The 16800-nt window shown below is 42.7% G+C and overlaps 1 protein-coding gene across 1 annotated transcript in view; it reads left to right on the top strand.

Annotated features, from left to right (window-relative positions):
- Positions 1 to 7209, top strand: part of CCDC63 (coiled-coil domain containing 63) — a 40686-nt gene extending 33477 nt beyond the window's left edge. Inside the window, exons 7-8 of the mRNA XM_036764289.1 lie at positions 4958 to 5038; positions 7182 to 7209. Of these exons, the coding sequence (XP_036620184.1) occupies positions 4958 to 5038; positions 7182 to 7209 (109 nt within the window). The remainder of the gene's footprint in view (positions 1 to 4957; positions 5039 to 7181) is intronic.
- The last annotated feature ends 9591 nt before the right edge of the window (positions 7210 to 16800 follow it).

Genomic DNA, 16800 nt, shown 5'->3' with positions numbered 1-16800 from the left:
CAATCCCAAGTCTTATGTCTTTGAAGGGGAGGCCCACCCAGGGTAGTACTATAAGTCTGATGGGCTGCATTGTTGTTGTTGAGGGCCATGACATCAGGAGGGTGATGCCATGACATGCAAGTGAATTGGATTTAAGTGAAGGAGGGCTGTGCAAAGTCACCTCTGGAGCCATCTGGGTCCAGTGGAAAGACATAGATCAGAATGACTGGAGATGGCCCAGGATGCATTGGGCGACCTTGACCTTGTTAAGCTAAGACCTTTGACAGGTGGCAGTTTGACTGAGGCAATACCCATTCAGTGATTAAGGCTTAATAAAATGAGGCAAAAAATGGTCTCTTTAACCTAGTAAAAAATAAATCAATCTGGGTGGGGAAGACCCTGTGGTTTCTGATCAAAACAGAAATTATTGCTACTTACAGAATAATTACAGAGAAATTGCTATTTACATTCACCCTGAGCCAACCAGGGCCTAAGCGATGACCAAGTGGGACTTGGCCTGGGCACTATTGTTGGCCGATGAGATCCAGAGTGTTGTGGGTTTAAGGCATGGTCCTTAAGAAAAAAATCTAGCTGGTAAACCCCAAGATATCCAGGGCTATTAACAACTTCTGTGAGTTGAAGTAGGAGCTGCCCTTCTAGGGAAACTGTCTGGAATTGCCCAATTGGGGCAACACAACTCTTTCTTTCTTTCTTTTTTTCTTTCTTTCTTTCTTTCTTTCTTTCTTTCTTTCTTTCTTTCTTTCTTTCTTTCTTCCTGCCTGCCTGCCTGACTTGCCCTGCCTTTCTTTTCCCTTCTCTCTGTCCATACAGGGTATCATACCCTTACCTGTGGGTGCTCTGCCCAAAGGAATGTAAATTTTGGTGGATGGCATAGGTTCCTGGGGGAGGCAGAGGCTCACCAGACAAAGAAAGGGAGTTGTCTATTTTAACTATCCAGAAGCTTGACTATGAGTCTTTTGTGTGTTTTTCCTTTTCTTTTTTTTAAATAATATTTCTCTCCAGTTACAAATTTGAACATTCATCTAAAATTTTTTTTGAGTTCCAAATTTTCTCTCTCCCTTCCTCACCTCCTCCCTCCCTGAGACAGTAAGCAATTTGTTATGGGTTATACATGTTCAGTCATGCAAAACATATTACCATATTAGCCATATTGTGAAAGAAGACACAGACTCAAAGGAAATAAAACACACAAAAATACAGAAAGTGAAAAATAGTATGCTTCAGGCTGCATCCAGACTCCATCAGTTCTTTCTCTGGAGGTGGATAGTATCATGAGTCTTTTGGAATTCTCTTGGATCATTGTATTGCTAAGAAGAGCTAAGTCATTCACAGCTGATCATCGTATGGCATTGCTGCTACTGGGTACAATGTTCTCCCGGTTCTGCTCAGTTCACTTTGCATCAGTTTCTCTAAGTCTTTCCATGTGTTTTTTCTGAAATCTACCTGCTTATAATTTCTTACAGCACAGTAATATTCCATTACAATCATAGACCACAACTTGTTCAGCCATTCCCCAATTGAAGGGCATATGCTTTTTTCCAACGCTAAATAAAACTCATCTGATATTTGATGCCTTGTTAGCCTGAGTCCTTGCATGGGAAATGAGAAACTTTTTTCATTTTCACATTTTCTTTTTTCTTTTCGGTGGGGAGGGTGGGGTGGAGAGTTAAACCCAAGCTGAATTCTAATGTTCACAGGAAAAACTTATGAACTTGGTTGTGAATCCTTTGCGTATCCACACCCCCCCATCCAAGGTTGAATAAAGCCTATCCCATATTTGATATCTTATTAACCTGAGTGCTTTCTGCATCATACCCTGTCTTGGGGGTATATAGGGTACTGGAAATAGAACAAGGAAAGCCTGGGTTGGAATCCCATTCTCAGGCCCTTACTGTGTGACTCAGGGCCAATCATTTATCCACCTGAAGCTTCATTTTTCTCCTCTGTGAAATGAGGATCATAACAGCAAGGTGTTTGTGGTGAGGCTCAAATGAGATACACAGAAAATAAGGCATTTTGCCAAGCTCTATGTGCTAGAAGCACCTTCCCTAAGGCCTAGAGTTGGAAGGAGCTTCAGAGGTCACCTAGTCCCCTGTGCCTTCTCCCTGGCAGCTTTGCTAATGAGGAAACTGAGGCCCCAGGCAGAAAGTGGCGGTGTGATTTCACAATTCAAACTGATTTGAACAAATGTCTTCTGATTTACAAGTTTGATGGTTAATATCAGGTGCGGGGAAGCTGTGGCCTCGAGGCCACATGTGACCCTCTAGGTCCTTTGACTGAATTGGATTCCCCTGATCTATATGAATGGAAACACGGGTGATTTTTCTCCTCTAACACCAGTTGGTTTCCAAAATTTTCCTTGGAAGATTCATATATCACAGAGAAGTAGTTACTTCTTGGCCAGAAAGCTGGCTCCAACCCCTTCCCACTTATCCCAGCCTCCAAAATACACCCCAGAACAAAGCAAACCAAACTTCCTCCAAGATCTTAGTTGAACATTTCAAGGTTCCAAGGCTTCCTCCAGATGAACACTCTTCACTGACACAATACAACTGCCATTTTAATTTACCAGGGGCAGCTAGGTGGTGAAGTGGATAGAGTGCCGGATCCCAAATTGGGAGGACCTGAGTTCAAATGTAGCCTCAGATTCTTCCTAGATGTGTGACCCTGGGCAAGTCACTTAACCCTGTTTGCCTCAGTTTCCTCATCTGTGAAAATGAGCTGGAGAAGGAAAATGACAAACTACTCCAGTATTTTTGCCAAGAAAACCCCAAATGGGGTCACAAAGAGTTAGATACAACTAATTTGCAAAATTTATTAGTAATAATTCAGAGTTTCTATGTCCAAATTGAGTCATCCATTCAATGAGCATTTAGTAAGCACTTACGTACTGTGATGAGCATTGGGGATACAAAGAAAGATGAAAACACACTTTGCCCTCAAGAAGCTTTCATTCTAATAGGGGAGACAACATGCCAACAACTGAATTGAAGTTTTTGAATTCTATTTCTGGCTTGACCTCTACTTCAGTGGGTCAAGTAAACAGACACACATTCAGAGGAGGTGGAGGGTAATATCTCACAGGCCATTTTGTGATGGGCTCCTCCAAACATCACCAGAATGGTCCTCAGACAGCCAATGTGAAGCCATCATGGCCTGTGCTCTGGATAGCGGAGCTTTGCTCTGTTTGGTCCCAAGAGCTGATGGGTAGAATTTGTAGAGAGGAAGATTTGGGCTCAGGAAGAATGTGGGTCTTTTTGGTTTTTATGTTTTTTTAAATTTGTTTGTTTTTCTAATTACAGCTATTCAAGGGGAGAATGGGCTGGTGTGGGGGAGGTAATAGGTTCTCCAGAATCACAGAATTTCAGAGTTCGAATAAACCTTAGATGTCATGCGTTCATAGGATCATAGAACCTTAGGGATCATAGAAATCATAGGAATCAAAAAACCTAAACCCAAGATGAAATTGAACCCCAAGGAAGGGAGGGTCATTTGTCCACATTCACATAGTAAGTATCCCAGGCAGGGTCTGATCTGAAGCAGCTGGGTGGTGCAGTAGATGGAGCATTGGTTCTGGAGTCAGGCAGACCTGAGTCTGAAACTAGCCTCAGACGCTTGCTAGCTGTGAGATCCTAGGCAAGATTGTTTGCCTCAGTTTCCTCATCTGTAAAATTGAGATTGTAATAGTAATCTGTATCTCAGAGTCAAATGAGATAATATTTGTAAAGCACTTAGCCCAGTGCCTAGTAGGTACTTAATAAATGCTTGTTTCCTTCCCTGGCACATGTTAATTATGTAATGCTAGTGGATTAATTGATGTATCTTGTCACAGGTTGACATAGCCTTAGAGAGTCCAAGGTCCCCTCCACACTGGAATTCCAAGGTACCAGATATGAACCTCGTTCATAACAGAAAGGCCAAGAGAAGGCATGAGCATGAAAAACGGAACTAAGCCTTTGTCACAGTGCCACAGATAAAATCTCTCTTAATTATTTGGTCCTTCTGATCAAGCTAAAGCTGAGCTAAGTTTAGGGGAAACAGCAAGGGACAGTGAATCTGGAGTCAAGTATTCTGGGTTCAAATCCTGACTCTGCCATTGTCTCTTTGTGTGACCCTGGCTCAGTCATGTAACTTCTCTGGGATACCTATAAAATGAGGAATGGCCTCTGGTTCTTATGCTACGATCCCGTGAGCTGAAGCATGTGTAAATAAGAGCTAGAAGGAGTCAGGGGCCCTTTCAAAGGCCCTCATCTTTCCCAGCTGTTGGAATACAGCCCCCCTCCCCCAAGTGGTCTTCTTTCATTTGAACCACATGATGGAGATGAAGAATTACAGAGGCAGAGAAAAATTCAAGAGTGATCAGGGACCAGGGAGAGAAGACAAGATTTCAGCTGAGATTTGAAAAGAGATGGAGAATCAGCCAGGCAGAGAGATCCACGGATTTTCTTTCTTTTCTTTTTTTTTAAATTTAATTAATTAAAGAGTCAATGCAAAGTAGGGCAGAATTCTATGGAGGCCACAAGGCTTTGTTTCGGTTTTGTGGGTCATTTTTGTGTGTAGCTAAGCTTCACTAACCCTAAAGAATGGAAATCTCTCCTGTCCACTGCTTTGCCCAGTCTGGTTCCCTTTTTGGCTGAAGGAGACCACTTGGAAGATGGGAAGAGGGAGGGTAATATCTTTGGGGTGTCTCTGCCCAGGCTTCACCAGAGAGAAGCTAGGAACAGAAGAGCAGAGGAGCCAATGTTCCCTCTCATTTAATCAAGGTCGGGCTTCTGTTCATCCTAGAAAGTTCAGCACATTAATTGGACCCCAGTGCAATTATCTTAATTTACATCATTAGGTAAAAATCTATAGCTGTCAGGCTGTGATGCCCAGAAACTGTCTGGGGATTGTCACTGGTGCCATCGCCTCTGTTTCCCTCCTGCTACAACTCCCCTGAAACTCCGAATCGGAGCAGCCCTGGAGAGTGTGGGAGATCCAGGACAGGTGAAACCCTGGGAAATGTGCAGGTGAATGTGGATTGTGAGAACCTGAGCGGGTGAGACTTTGTAGCATTTGCAAGTCTTTATCCTTGAAGCAGCTAGGTGGCGCCACAGTGAATAGAGTCCCGGGCCTAGAGTTAGGAAGACACATCTTCTTGAGTTCAAATCTGAACTCAGACACTTACTAGGTGTGTGACCCTGGGCAAGTCACTTAATCCTGTTTGCCTCGGTTTCCTCATCTGTAAAATGTGCTGGAGAAGGAAATGGCAAACCACTCCAGTATCTCTGTCGAGAAAACCCCAAATGGGGTCACAAAGAGTCAGACAGGACTGAAAAATGATTTAACAGCGACAACAAGACCCATGGGGCAGTCTGAATCCTGACTCTGATGTTTAAACAGGGCAGCTATGTGGTACAGTGGATAGAGTGCAGAACTTGGAGTCAGGAAGATCTGAGTTCGAATCCTACCCCAGATCAATCCTGGGGCAAGTCTGCCTCAGCTTCTTCATGTGTAAAACAGGAATAATTCTCAAGGCTGCTGTGAGAACCAAATGAGATAACATGTGCAAAGTGCTTTGCAAACCTTAAAGGGTTCTAGAAATAGTAATTATTATAATCATCTTTATTTTTATTAATAACAGAGAATCATTTCCTCCCCCTAGGCTTTTGCTTCCTCATCTATCAGATAACGAATAGCTGCCATTAATAACTTTGAAGGATTGCTGTGAGGGACACATGTGTGTAAGGCATTTTGTATGCTCTAAGGAGCAACAGGAATATCGGTAAGCTTTATTTTTATTCCTTAGGATCATGAGAACATACGTGTAGAGCTGGAAGAGATGTTATGGGTCATCGAATCTAATCCATTCATTTTTACAGATGTGGAAACTGAGGCCCACAGAGGTCAAGTGACTTGTCCAAGGTCACACAGGGAGTAAATGGTAGATGAAGGATTCAAACTCAGGTAGCTGACTCAAAACCCAGTCTTCTGGAGAGAAGTGGGTGGAGAGCAAGCCTTGAAATCAGGCAGACGTGTGGTCGTGTCCTGCCTCTGATACACGAGGGCAAGTCACAATTTCTCAGGATTCTAACAACTCTTTAAGACCACAAATTACAGGGAAGTTGTCAATCAGCATTGGTGGAGGGTGTTTCCACGCTGGGAACTTCCAGTACTGATGAAATCATGGGTCCAAGCCCCAAACAGAACAAACAATCTTCATCTCCAAGCACTTAACCACTCCTTGGGCCTCCGTACATCGTGCTATACAATACTCAGAAGGTGGCAAGTATTTTCACCACCATTTTACCAGCTAAAAACTGACCCATTCCACCAGAGGCCAAGCCAGTAATAGACTTCAAGAACTTCAACTTGAACCACTGCTCTGATGCTCATGCCTGCATACGTCACTTTTCCTCCATGGCACTCGGTTTCCTCATATGTAAAACGAGGAAATCGGACTTACGGGCATCTGGGGAATCTTTCGGCTCCTCTCCCATAATCCTCTGAGTCTATGATCTTCCTCTTTTATTTATAATAGTCTCCTTCGGTCCTGACTTGACCACCGCCTAGCTGTGTGACCTTGGCCAGGTCACTTCCCAGTCCAAGGGAGCTTCAGTTTTCCAGTGAGTAAAGTGAGGACTGTGATCTGTAAGGTCTCCATCTATGGTCTTGTCTCAGCCGGTGAAGCGCTGGAGAAGGGAGGACTTGGCTCTGTTTTTAGGAGCCCATCCTTTCTTTGCTCCTTTCGGCGGGTGTGGAGGCTCACGGATATCTCGCTGGGCTTTAGTGTACGGTGAGGACGGGGGAGGCGGGACCCTGGATTCTCTCTCTGTCTCCTGTGGGGAGGTGGGTGCTCTGCACGTGATGACAGCGGTCCAGAGGAGGCAGGAGCCCCAAGTGAGGAGGCTTTCCGGGACCGAGAGGGTGAGATGTAACAGTTTCGCTCCTGGGTCCCTGACTGGTTTCCTAATGCTTTTTTGGTGCTTTAGTTTTCCTATATACCATTGACTCATTCGTTCATTCATTCATTCACCCATTCATTCAAGAATTATCTACTAAATGGTCCTGAATCACTACCTGCCTGCTAGACATATCCACCTGGAGGCCCCAGAGGCACCTCAAACTCAACGTGTCCAAACCAACTCATTAGCTCTTCCTGCTGCCAACCCCCACTCCCAACTTCCTTATTTCTGTTGCAGGTGTCACTACAACAACAATGCCAGCTAGCATTTATAGGGTGCTTTGGGCCAGCTAGATGGCCCAGTGCGGTTAGCTGAGCTCAGGGCAGGGAGTCAGGAAGGCCTGAGTTCAAATCCAGCCTCAGACGCTTACTAGCTGTGTGACCTTGGACAAGTCAGTTAACCTCTGTTTTACTAGTAGGTAGCTAGGTGGCTCAGTGGTTAGCTGAGCACTGGGCCGGGAGTCAGGAAGACCCGAGTTCAAATCCAGCCTCACACACTATCTGTGTGGCCCTGGGCAAGTCACTTAACCTCCGCTTGCCTTAATCCGCTGGTGAAGGAAATGGCAAAAACCACTCTGATAATCCTTGCCGAGGAAACTGGACAACACGGTTTACAGGGTCATGACTGAACAACACATGTGGTACTTTATAAATATTAGCTCATTTTATGCTCATAACAACAACCCTCAGAAGCAAGTACTACCACTGCTGCTGCTAGCTAACATTTACATGGTGCCTACTACGTGCCAGGCACTGTGCTAAGCATTCTATAATTACTATCTCATTAGATCATCACACGCAACTCCAGGAGGTAGGTGCTATGATAGTCCCTATTTTACAGTTGAGGAAACTGAGGCAGACAGGTTAAGCGACTTTTTCAGGATCACCTGGCTAGTTAGAAGGCGGAATTTGAACTGAGTTTTGAAAAACAAAACAAGGGATTTTAAGAATCAAAGATGAGGAGGGAGAACTCTGGGGGCATAGGGAACAACCAGCACAATGGCATGGAGACTGGAGATGGGGGCGTCAAGGGAAGGGCGAGGATTTGAACTCACACCCCGGGACTCCAAAGCCAGAACTCTCTCCCCTGCCTCTTAGGATGTTGCCTGAGAGCCAGAATAGCAAAGTGACTTGCTCACTTTCACTAGCAAAGGTGTCATAAGCTGCTTTTAAAACCAGGGCTTCCTCAGAAGTCTGTGTCTGAGGTAAGTCCTAAGGCATTGCCTGAGGCCCAGAGCTGTTTACTGACTTGTGCATATTTACACAGCTAGTAAACTGAAAAGCTGAGATTCAAACCTAGTTCCTAAGGCTGCAAGAGACCTTACTCTTTCCACTACTCCAAAAGGCTTCCTGGGGAATTGTCTGAGGCACACACAGGTCCCCCGACTCCCACAGGGTCAATTAGCAGGTGAGTTTCAAAGACCCCCTGCTCCAGCTACCAGCCCAGCCCCTTCTCCCCTGTGTCTATAGCTGCCTCTTTGGAAGGTACCCCGGTAATTCCCTACCTACCCCAACCGTAAAGGCGAGCTCTGGAAGCTCAGGGAATGCCAGCTCCCGTCTCTCCTTCTCACTTCAGAAACACGGGCAGTGACTATGATAGCAGTCACTTCTGGGCTTGGATCACACATGTGCTATATGATGGATTGGGAGACATTGACAGGATGGATCAGATACTAAAAACATATGACTGCATATGGAAGGCCATGGTGTGGGATAAAAATCCTGGATGGCTGCAGGCTGCAGATGGCTATGTATAATTCTCCGGTAATTTGTAAGACTATACATCTGCTACGTTGCTCATTTTTCAGTTGTCAGACAGACATAATCCTGAGGATCTTATTTTATGACACAGATTTGCCAAAAGGAATGAGGAGGGGGAGCTAGTGCTTGGAGACAGAGTCGCTGCCAGGAAAACTCAAAAATAATCTGGGGTGGGAGTCCAGTGTGGCAATGAGAATACTGCCCCAAGCCAATCACTCCAAAAAAGATATCAGGGGGCCAAGCACAGGGCCTGCTGGTCAACCTCACCAAGTGTATATGAGAACAAAGTGCCCAAAGAGAATGAATAGGATAAGCAGGTATCTTCAAAAAGATAGGCCATCTCAAGGATGGTACTTTGGAAAGGGCCCTAGCTTTGGAGTCTGAGGGCCAGGGTTCAAATCCTGACTATAGAGTTTATTGTCTATGGGACTTTTGGCAATCATCTTTTTGAGCCTGAGGAGGCTCTGCCAGAGGAGGGGTTTGGACTAGGTGATTTCAAAGGTTTTTTTTTCATTGCTGAATCTTATAACTCATTCTATGATGTGCCACTCCGCTCTAGGAAGCCTTCTCTGATTACTCTATGTAAGGTCACAGAATCATAGAGTTAGAAAACATTCCTCAGAGGCCCTCTAACCCAACCTATACTTGACCATCAATCTGCCCACCCCACCAAGGAGTTTCTGAGTACAATGTAAGGTTGTTAAGAGCTAGGACTATTTAATTTTTCTGTACCTGGTACTTAACATTGTACCTGACATGTATAAATGAAAGAATCAATTAATCAATGAAAAAGCACTTACTAAGGGTTTACTATGTGCCAAGCACTGTGTTAAAGCACTGGGGATACAAATAGAAAAATCTATTGGTGTGCTTTGTAATTGTTTAGTCATGTCTGACTCTCTGTGACCCCATTTGGGTTTTTTTTGGCAAATATACTGAGTGGTTTTGCCGTTTCCTTCTCCGGTTCATTTTACAGATGAAGAAAATGAGGCAAACAGGGTGAAGTGACTTGTCCAGGGTCACACAGCTAGTAAGTGTCTGAGGCCAGATTTGAACTCATAAAGATGAATCTTCCTGACTCCAAGCCCTGTGCTCTATCCAATGCACCATGTAAACAGTTTCTTGGACTCAAGGAGTTCACATTCTAATTAGGTGAGAAAACACAAAGAAAAAAATTGCAATTATAGGGCCAATGGAAAAGCCCCCAAATCCTAAGGTTTCATCACCAGGGGCAGTTGGTAAATCACAGGGGTCCTCTAACTCTGCTGAACTCCTAATTTTATGGACTACTTTTCTACCTCTGCACTAACAGTCTTCTCACATAAGAGACACCTCTAGACTTCTTCTTCCAATTGATGAGTTCCTCCATTAGAGGGGCCAATCAAGCCTGCCAAGCTCACCTCTAACCTGGCTGAGCTCCTGATTCTCCTGATTGTCATAGGTACTTTTGTGCATGGTTACCTTTTTGTATGTTGTCTTCCCCCATTAGAATGTAAGCTCCTTGAAGACAGGCGCTGGCTCTCTTTTTGCTTCTATGTGTATTCCTGATATCTAGCATCTATCTATCTATCTATCTATCTATCTATCTATCTATCTGTCTGTCTATCTATCACCTTTCTATTTCTATCACCTAGATCTATTTATCTATCACCTATCTATCTCTGTATCTATCTATTTCTGTCATCTATCTATCAATCACCTATCTATATATTTCTAAATCTATCTACCTATCTCTCCATCTATCTGTTCCTCCATCTATCTATCCATCTATCTATCTATCCATTCATCCATCTATCAATCTATCTATCTATTCTGACATGAGCGCCTTTTTGTTCTAGGAATGAGTAATCACATCTAGATCTAAGATCTTATGATATCAAATAATGATAATAATTGCTAGCATTGATATAGCACATATTTATCTAGTCTAATCTAATCCTTAGGTCCTGTCGGTAGCTAATATGATAGTGCTAAGGGTCTGCAGGGCACGGAGTCATGTTGAGGTCATGGGCCATGTTCTGATATGCCTAGACCATGCTTCATGCACACCCATGATAAGTGCTTAATACATGCTTCTTGGATTCAATTTCTTTCTTTCTTTCTTTTTTTGGCTTCTACAGGAGACAGTTTCAGGAGAAGAGAGAAGAGTTTGAGCCAAATAAGATGAAAATCGTGAAGGTGATTTGCAGGGGTTTGTGTTCATGAAACAGGCTAGAGGGTGAATGAGAATAGAGAGGAGGAAGAGAAATGTGGAGCACTGTGGGAGAAACTGGATGACAATTTAAACTAACGATGTCTAGGTCCCAATTCTACCTCTGGCTTCCTTGAGAGAAAGCTGAAGGAAGAGCAGGATCAGGGAGGATCCAGGGTACCTAGAAGAATTAAAGAGCTAGGGGCCCAAGGAGAAGGTAAAGAAAAGGAAAAAAAATGGCAAGACAAGCTAAGCAAACACTTAAGCATATTGGTAAAAAAATTGTTGACTTTAATCTTTCTCTTTTTCAAAGAGGACCAATGACATCATAGATGATGACTTGCATGTGCATTGGATTTAAGTGAGGCAGAACTGTGCAAAGTCCTCAGCCTTTAAGAGTCATTGAAGTCCAGTGGCAAAACAAAAGTCAGGATGACTAGTGATGGCCTGGGAGGCAGTGGATGCCCTTGGTGTCTTTGGTGTCTGACCAAGCTCTTCAGCAATAAGAGAAGGGAGTGGTGGGTGGAGCCAAAGGATGATTGATTTTTCACACCCATTCCAGTACAGCAGCTAGATTGTTCAGTGGATAGACTGCTGGATCCAGAGTCAAGAAGACTCGAGTTCAAATCCAGCTTCACACACTTCCTAGCTGTGTGACCCTGCCCAAGTCATTTCATTTGTCTAGATCACTTTCTTCATCTGCAAAGTGGGAATAAGGATGGCATCTACCTGTTAGGATTGTTTTAAGAATCAAATGGGCTATTTGTAAAGCACCTTGCAAACCTTAAAATGCTGTAGAAATAGTAGCAATTATTATTATTGATATCGTAAGATCATAGATCTAAATGTGATTACTTGTTCCTAAAGCAAGAAGGACGCTCATGTGAGACTATCCAGGAACCAAAAGTGGCAATATAATGGAGAATATCTGGGAAGATCAATGGAGGGGGAAATAGAAGTACTTTTGTCGAGTATACCACAGACCACCTTCGCAGAAAGAGGAACTCGACGAAGAATTTGGGAGACAAATCACCAGCCTGTCACAGAGACATGAGATAGTAGTGATGGGGGACTTCATTTTCTCCAGACATCTGCTGGGCGTTCTCATTCTTCCAAAAACAGAACAGCAGATAATGTCTTGATTTGCCTTAGTGATGTTTTTATCCTTCAAAAGTTGTAGGAACCAGTAAGGGGGAGATTCTATACGGAATCTGATTTTTGTGAATACGGAAGAACTAGCTGTTGGGGGTGGAAATGATGGTAATTTGGGAAGAAATGACTACTCCCTCCTACCACTGTGATAGAGAAGATGAAAGCTGGGTGTATTCTGACATGCATCCTAGATTTGGGGCAAACAGATTTCAAAGCATTCAGAGAAAGAATAGAACATGTCCCAGGGATCTAAATTCTGTGGGGAAAAGTCAGCTCGGGAGAGATGGGATATGCTCAAGAATGAATTCTGAAGGCATAATTCCAATGAAGAGGAGAAACAAGAGTTGACTGCACAATGAACTCCTCAACTTACTCGGATTAGAAATGGATGTACTATGATCCAAGACAATTCCAAAGGACTCACGCTGAAAAATGCTATCCACCTTCAGAGAAAGAACTGATGGAGTCTGAATGCAGATTAAAACGATCTATTTTTCACTTTCTTTATTTTTTGTGTTTTTTTGTCTGTATCTTTTTTCACAACGTGACTAATATGGAAATATGTTTTGCTTGATTGCACATATATAACCTATATCAAATTGGTTGCCATCTCAGAGAGGGGGAAGAGAAGGGAGGGAGAGAATTTGGAACTCAAATTTTTTTTTAAAATGAATGTTAAAACTGGATTTCACATGTAATTGGGAAAAATAAAATATATTTTAAAAAAGAATATACTCCTAATAACAACAGCTAACATTTATATAGATTGTACTTTGAGGTTTGCAAAATGCTCTACTACATTTTCTTATTTGATCCTGACAGCAGAAGAAAGAAGCAAGGCCTGGTAATGGAGGAGGAATAGATGAGGATGGTATGGCCAGGAGTGCTAAAGCTCAGAGTAAAGTTGGTGAGGGAAGCTAAGGACATCATGTGGATTTGGAGTTTTTCCCCTATGTTGGGGCCAAAGAAAGGAGAGATGCTCATTGCTTGAGGTGGACAAGGTGATGCTAACCTGACAAATGGAAGAAGACAAAGGAAAATGATATTCACCCAGGAGTAGCAGAGCAAAAGTGGCTAATAGAATTGATACCCAAGATAAGTCAAGGTATAGCAAGAAAGCACCCACTTGCCTTTGGTAAATTCAAGTCCCCTAGCTCAGACAAATGAATTACATCATCCAGAAGTGAAATAAATGGCAGACACAATGGCTAAGCCACTGTCAGTCAACAAGTATTTATTAAGCACCTACTATATGTACTAAAATAGGGCAATTAGGTGTCTCAATGGATAGAGCATTGGACCTGGAGTCAGGATAACCTGAATTCAAATCCAGCCTCAGACACTAGCTGTGATCTTGGGCAAGTCACTTAACTTCATTTGCCTCAGTTTTCTCATCTGTAAAATGAGCTGGAGAAGAAAATGGCGAACCACTCTAGCATCTTAGCCAAAAAAACCCCAAAAGGGGTGATGGAGAGTCAGACGTGACTGAAAAATGCAACAACAAAAACATGTGCTAAATACAAAGAATGGAAAAAAAATCACTGCATCCAATGTGCTCAAGGTCTAATAGTGGAGTTGACATACAACCAACTATGTACATACATGACATGCAGAAAATAACTCGGAGATCATCTCTAAGGGAAGGTACTAACATTAAGGAGCCTGGAAAAGGCTTCTTGTTGAAGATGGAATTTTAGCTCAGCCTCGAAGGAAGCTGTCAGTGACATTTGAAAGACTGTGAAGAATGGGAGGGATAAGACAGAACTGAAAAAGGACAAATTCATGAATTTTTTTAAAAGGAAGAACATAAAGTCTATAAACCATAGGCCAAGGAGTTTGCCTTCAATTCTTGGGGAAATTCTAGAGTAACTCATTGAAGGGACAGTAGATAGAAAAAGCAATTATGCCAAGGAGCATAGCTTCAACCAAGGATGTGCAGGAGCCAACTCTAACTGAAGAGCTGATTGTTAAATTTTGGGTGTGATCATTTATATTTTGAACTTGGAAAACACTACAAATCAAGGCTTGATTTATTGTTTGTTCATTGACTCAAGAAAGTGATGGAGAAAAAAATTAATAATGTGGATTAAATCTAAAAGGGTGCCTTGCAGTATATTTGGAGGGGTTGGGGAGAGGGGAAAGTCATATATTAAACATTTGCCACCACGCCTCTGACTTTAACGCATCCACCCGCCATTTTGCCTCCTGCTGTCCTCCCCTCCCCATCTGGACCAGATGTCCAGAAGCCATGCCTCTCTTCTTGGGGGAGTTCATGCATTCCCCTTTAGAACTTTGCACTAGACCTGAGCTATTTTGGCTGGTGGGTGAATGTGTGCAATGCCCCCTTCCCCACTATATCAAGTTGGCTCCAGGCTATACTTCTCCAGCCCGATTATCTCACACAGACCCTCTCCTCCACCTCCCACTTCCCACCTTTTGCTTTGGCAGCTAGGAATCACATCAAGATCTACCATCCCAGGAAATAGTCCTGCCACTGATTTTAGAAAGGGTGTGGAAATCAATCCCTCTGTCATTTCATCCACCATTCCTGTGATTCCCTAGATAAAAACTCTCTTTCCTAGCTACCACTCCCCTCTATGTTCTATCTCTCCATTGGGAGGTAAACTCCTTGAGGGCAGTCTCTCGTGCTTTTGTGTATTATTTTGTTTATTTGTATCCCTAGCACCTAGCCCAGAATGTAACACATCATAGATGCTTAGTAGTTCTTCTCAGGACTTATTCTAATTAATCAATAAACAATTAATTATTAGGTGTTTACTAGGCATCTAAGGAAAGCTACGTGGTACAGTGGATAGAGCACCGAGCCCAGAGTCAGGAAAATTTATTATCCTGAGTTCAAATCTGGCCTTAAACATTTACTAGCGGTGTGATCCTGGGCAAGTCATTTAACCTTGTTTGCTTCAGTTTCCTCATCTGTGAAATGAGCTGGAGAAGGAAATGGAGAACTACTCCAGTATCTCTGCCAAGAAAATACCAAATAAGGTCATGAAGAGTCAGACAAGACTGAAATAAATGAACAGCAACAACCACTAGGCAGCAGACATTGTGTTAAGCCTGCAAATTCAAATAGAAAACTGTACCTGTCCTCAAAGGAGTTCCTTTCTAATACAGGAGTCGTCATGTAAATTAATAAGCACTTACAAGATAAATACAGAGGAAATCAAGGGTTCTTAGTCTTTTCAGGGGGTCCTGGACCCCTTGGGTAGTCTGGTGAAGCCTATGGGAGCTCTTCTCAGAATCATGTGTTTTAAAAGCATAAAATGCATAGGATTACCAATGGAAGAAAACGAATTATATTGAAATACCTCTATCAACGTTTTTTAAAAGTTCTCAGACCCCAGGTTAAGAAAAGTAGATTGAAGGTAATTTTCAAGGGGAAGGCCCTAGAAGGAGGGGAACCAGAAAAAGTCTTCTACAGAAAGAAAATGGTGCTTGAGCTGAGTCTTTTTTTCAATTAAAGTTTTTTCCCCAATTACATGTAAAAACAATTTTTAACATTAGTAATTTTTTTTAATTTTTGAGTTCTAAATTCTCTTCCTCCTTCGCTCCCATCACCCCTCCCTCTGAGGATAAAACATATTTCCATATTAGTCATGTTGTGAAAGAAAACATGGGCCAAAAAGAAAAAAAATAAAGAAAAATAGAAAAAGTAAAAAAAAAGTATGCTTCACTCTGCATTCAGACTCTTTCAGTTCTTTCTCTGGAGGTGGACAGCATTTTTCATCATAAGTCCTTCGGAATTGTGTTTGATCACTGTATCTCTGAGAATAGCTAAGTCATTCACAGTTCTTCATCATAAAATATTGCTGTTACTGTGTACGATGTTGTTTTGGTTCTGCTCACTTCACTTTGCATCAGTTCATATAAGTCTTCCCAGATTTTTTCTGAAATTATCCTTCTCATCATTTCTTATAGCACAATAGCATTCCATCACAATCAGATACCACAACTTGTAACCATTTCCCCAATTGCGGGGCATCCCCTCAATTCCCAATTCTTTGCCTCCATAAAAAAAAGCTGCTATAAATATTTTTGTACATATAGATCCTTTTCCTTTTGTAAAAAAAAATTTCTTTGGAATACAGATTTAGTAGTGGTATCGCTGGATAAAAGGATATGCATTTCATAGCTGTTTTTGGCATAGTTGCAAATTTTGAGCTGAGTCTTGAGGGAAGCCAAGGAAGCAAAATGGACAGTAATGCAATCAGTTTAGATTCGACTGAACAAATGAACAATAACAAAATGTGCCAGGACTGTGCTAAGTGCTTTACTGTCATGACAACCCTGTGAGGTAGGCGCTATTATTTATCTCTATTTTAGAGTTGAAGAAATTGAGTCAGGTAGAAATGAAGTGACTTACCCTGGGTCACACAACCAAGTATTTGAGGATGGATTTGAATTCAGGTCTTCCTGAACCCCAAGCCGGGTGTGCTAGCCACTGTACTATCTAGCAAACAGATGGAGTGTGGTATGTGAAGGACAGCAAATAGGCCAGTATGGCTCCCAGGGTGGGGAAACCCATTGACTAGACTCAAGAGTCATGGTACCATGTGCCTAGGCTGAAGACTTAGGGCAAAGTGGGGTAAGCATTTGTTAGACAGAGCCCTCGGTGTGACTATCCCTTCTCCTATTCATGGAGTCACAGGGTTTAGAGCTGCAAAGAACCTTTGAGACAATAGGATCCAGCCCCTCCATTATATAGAAAGGGGAACTGAGACTCAGGGAGGGGAAT

This window comes from Trichosurus vulpecula, chromosome 1 (genome assembly GCF_011100635.1).
Source record: "Trichosurus vulpecula isolate mTriVul1 chromosome 1, mTriVul1.pri, whole genome shotgun sequence".
NCBI classification, from domain to species: domain Eukaryota; kingdom Metazoa; phylum Chordata; class Mammalia; order Diprotodontia; family Phalangeridae; genus Trichosurus; species Trichosurus vulpecula.
This window is presented reverse-complemented; position numbering and strand designations above follow the sequence as displayed.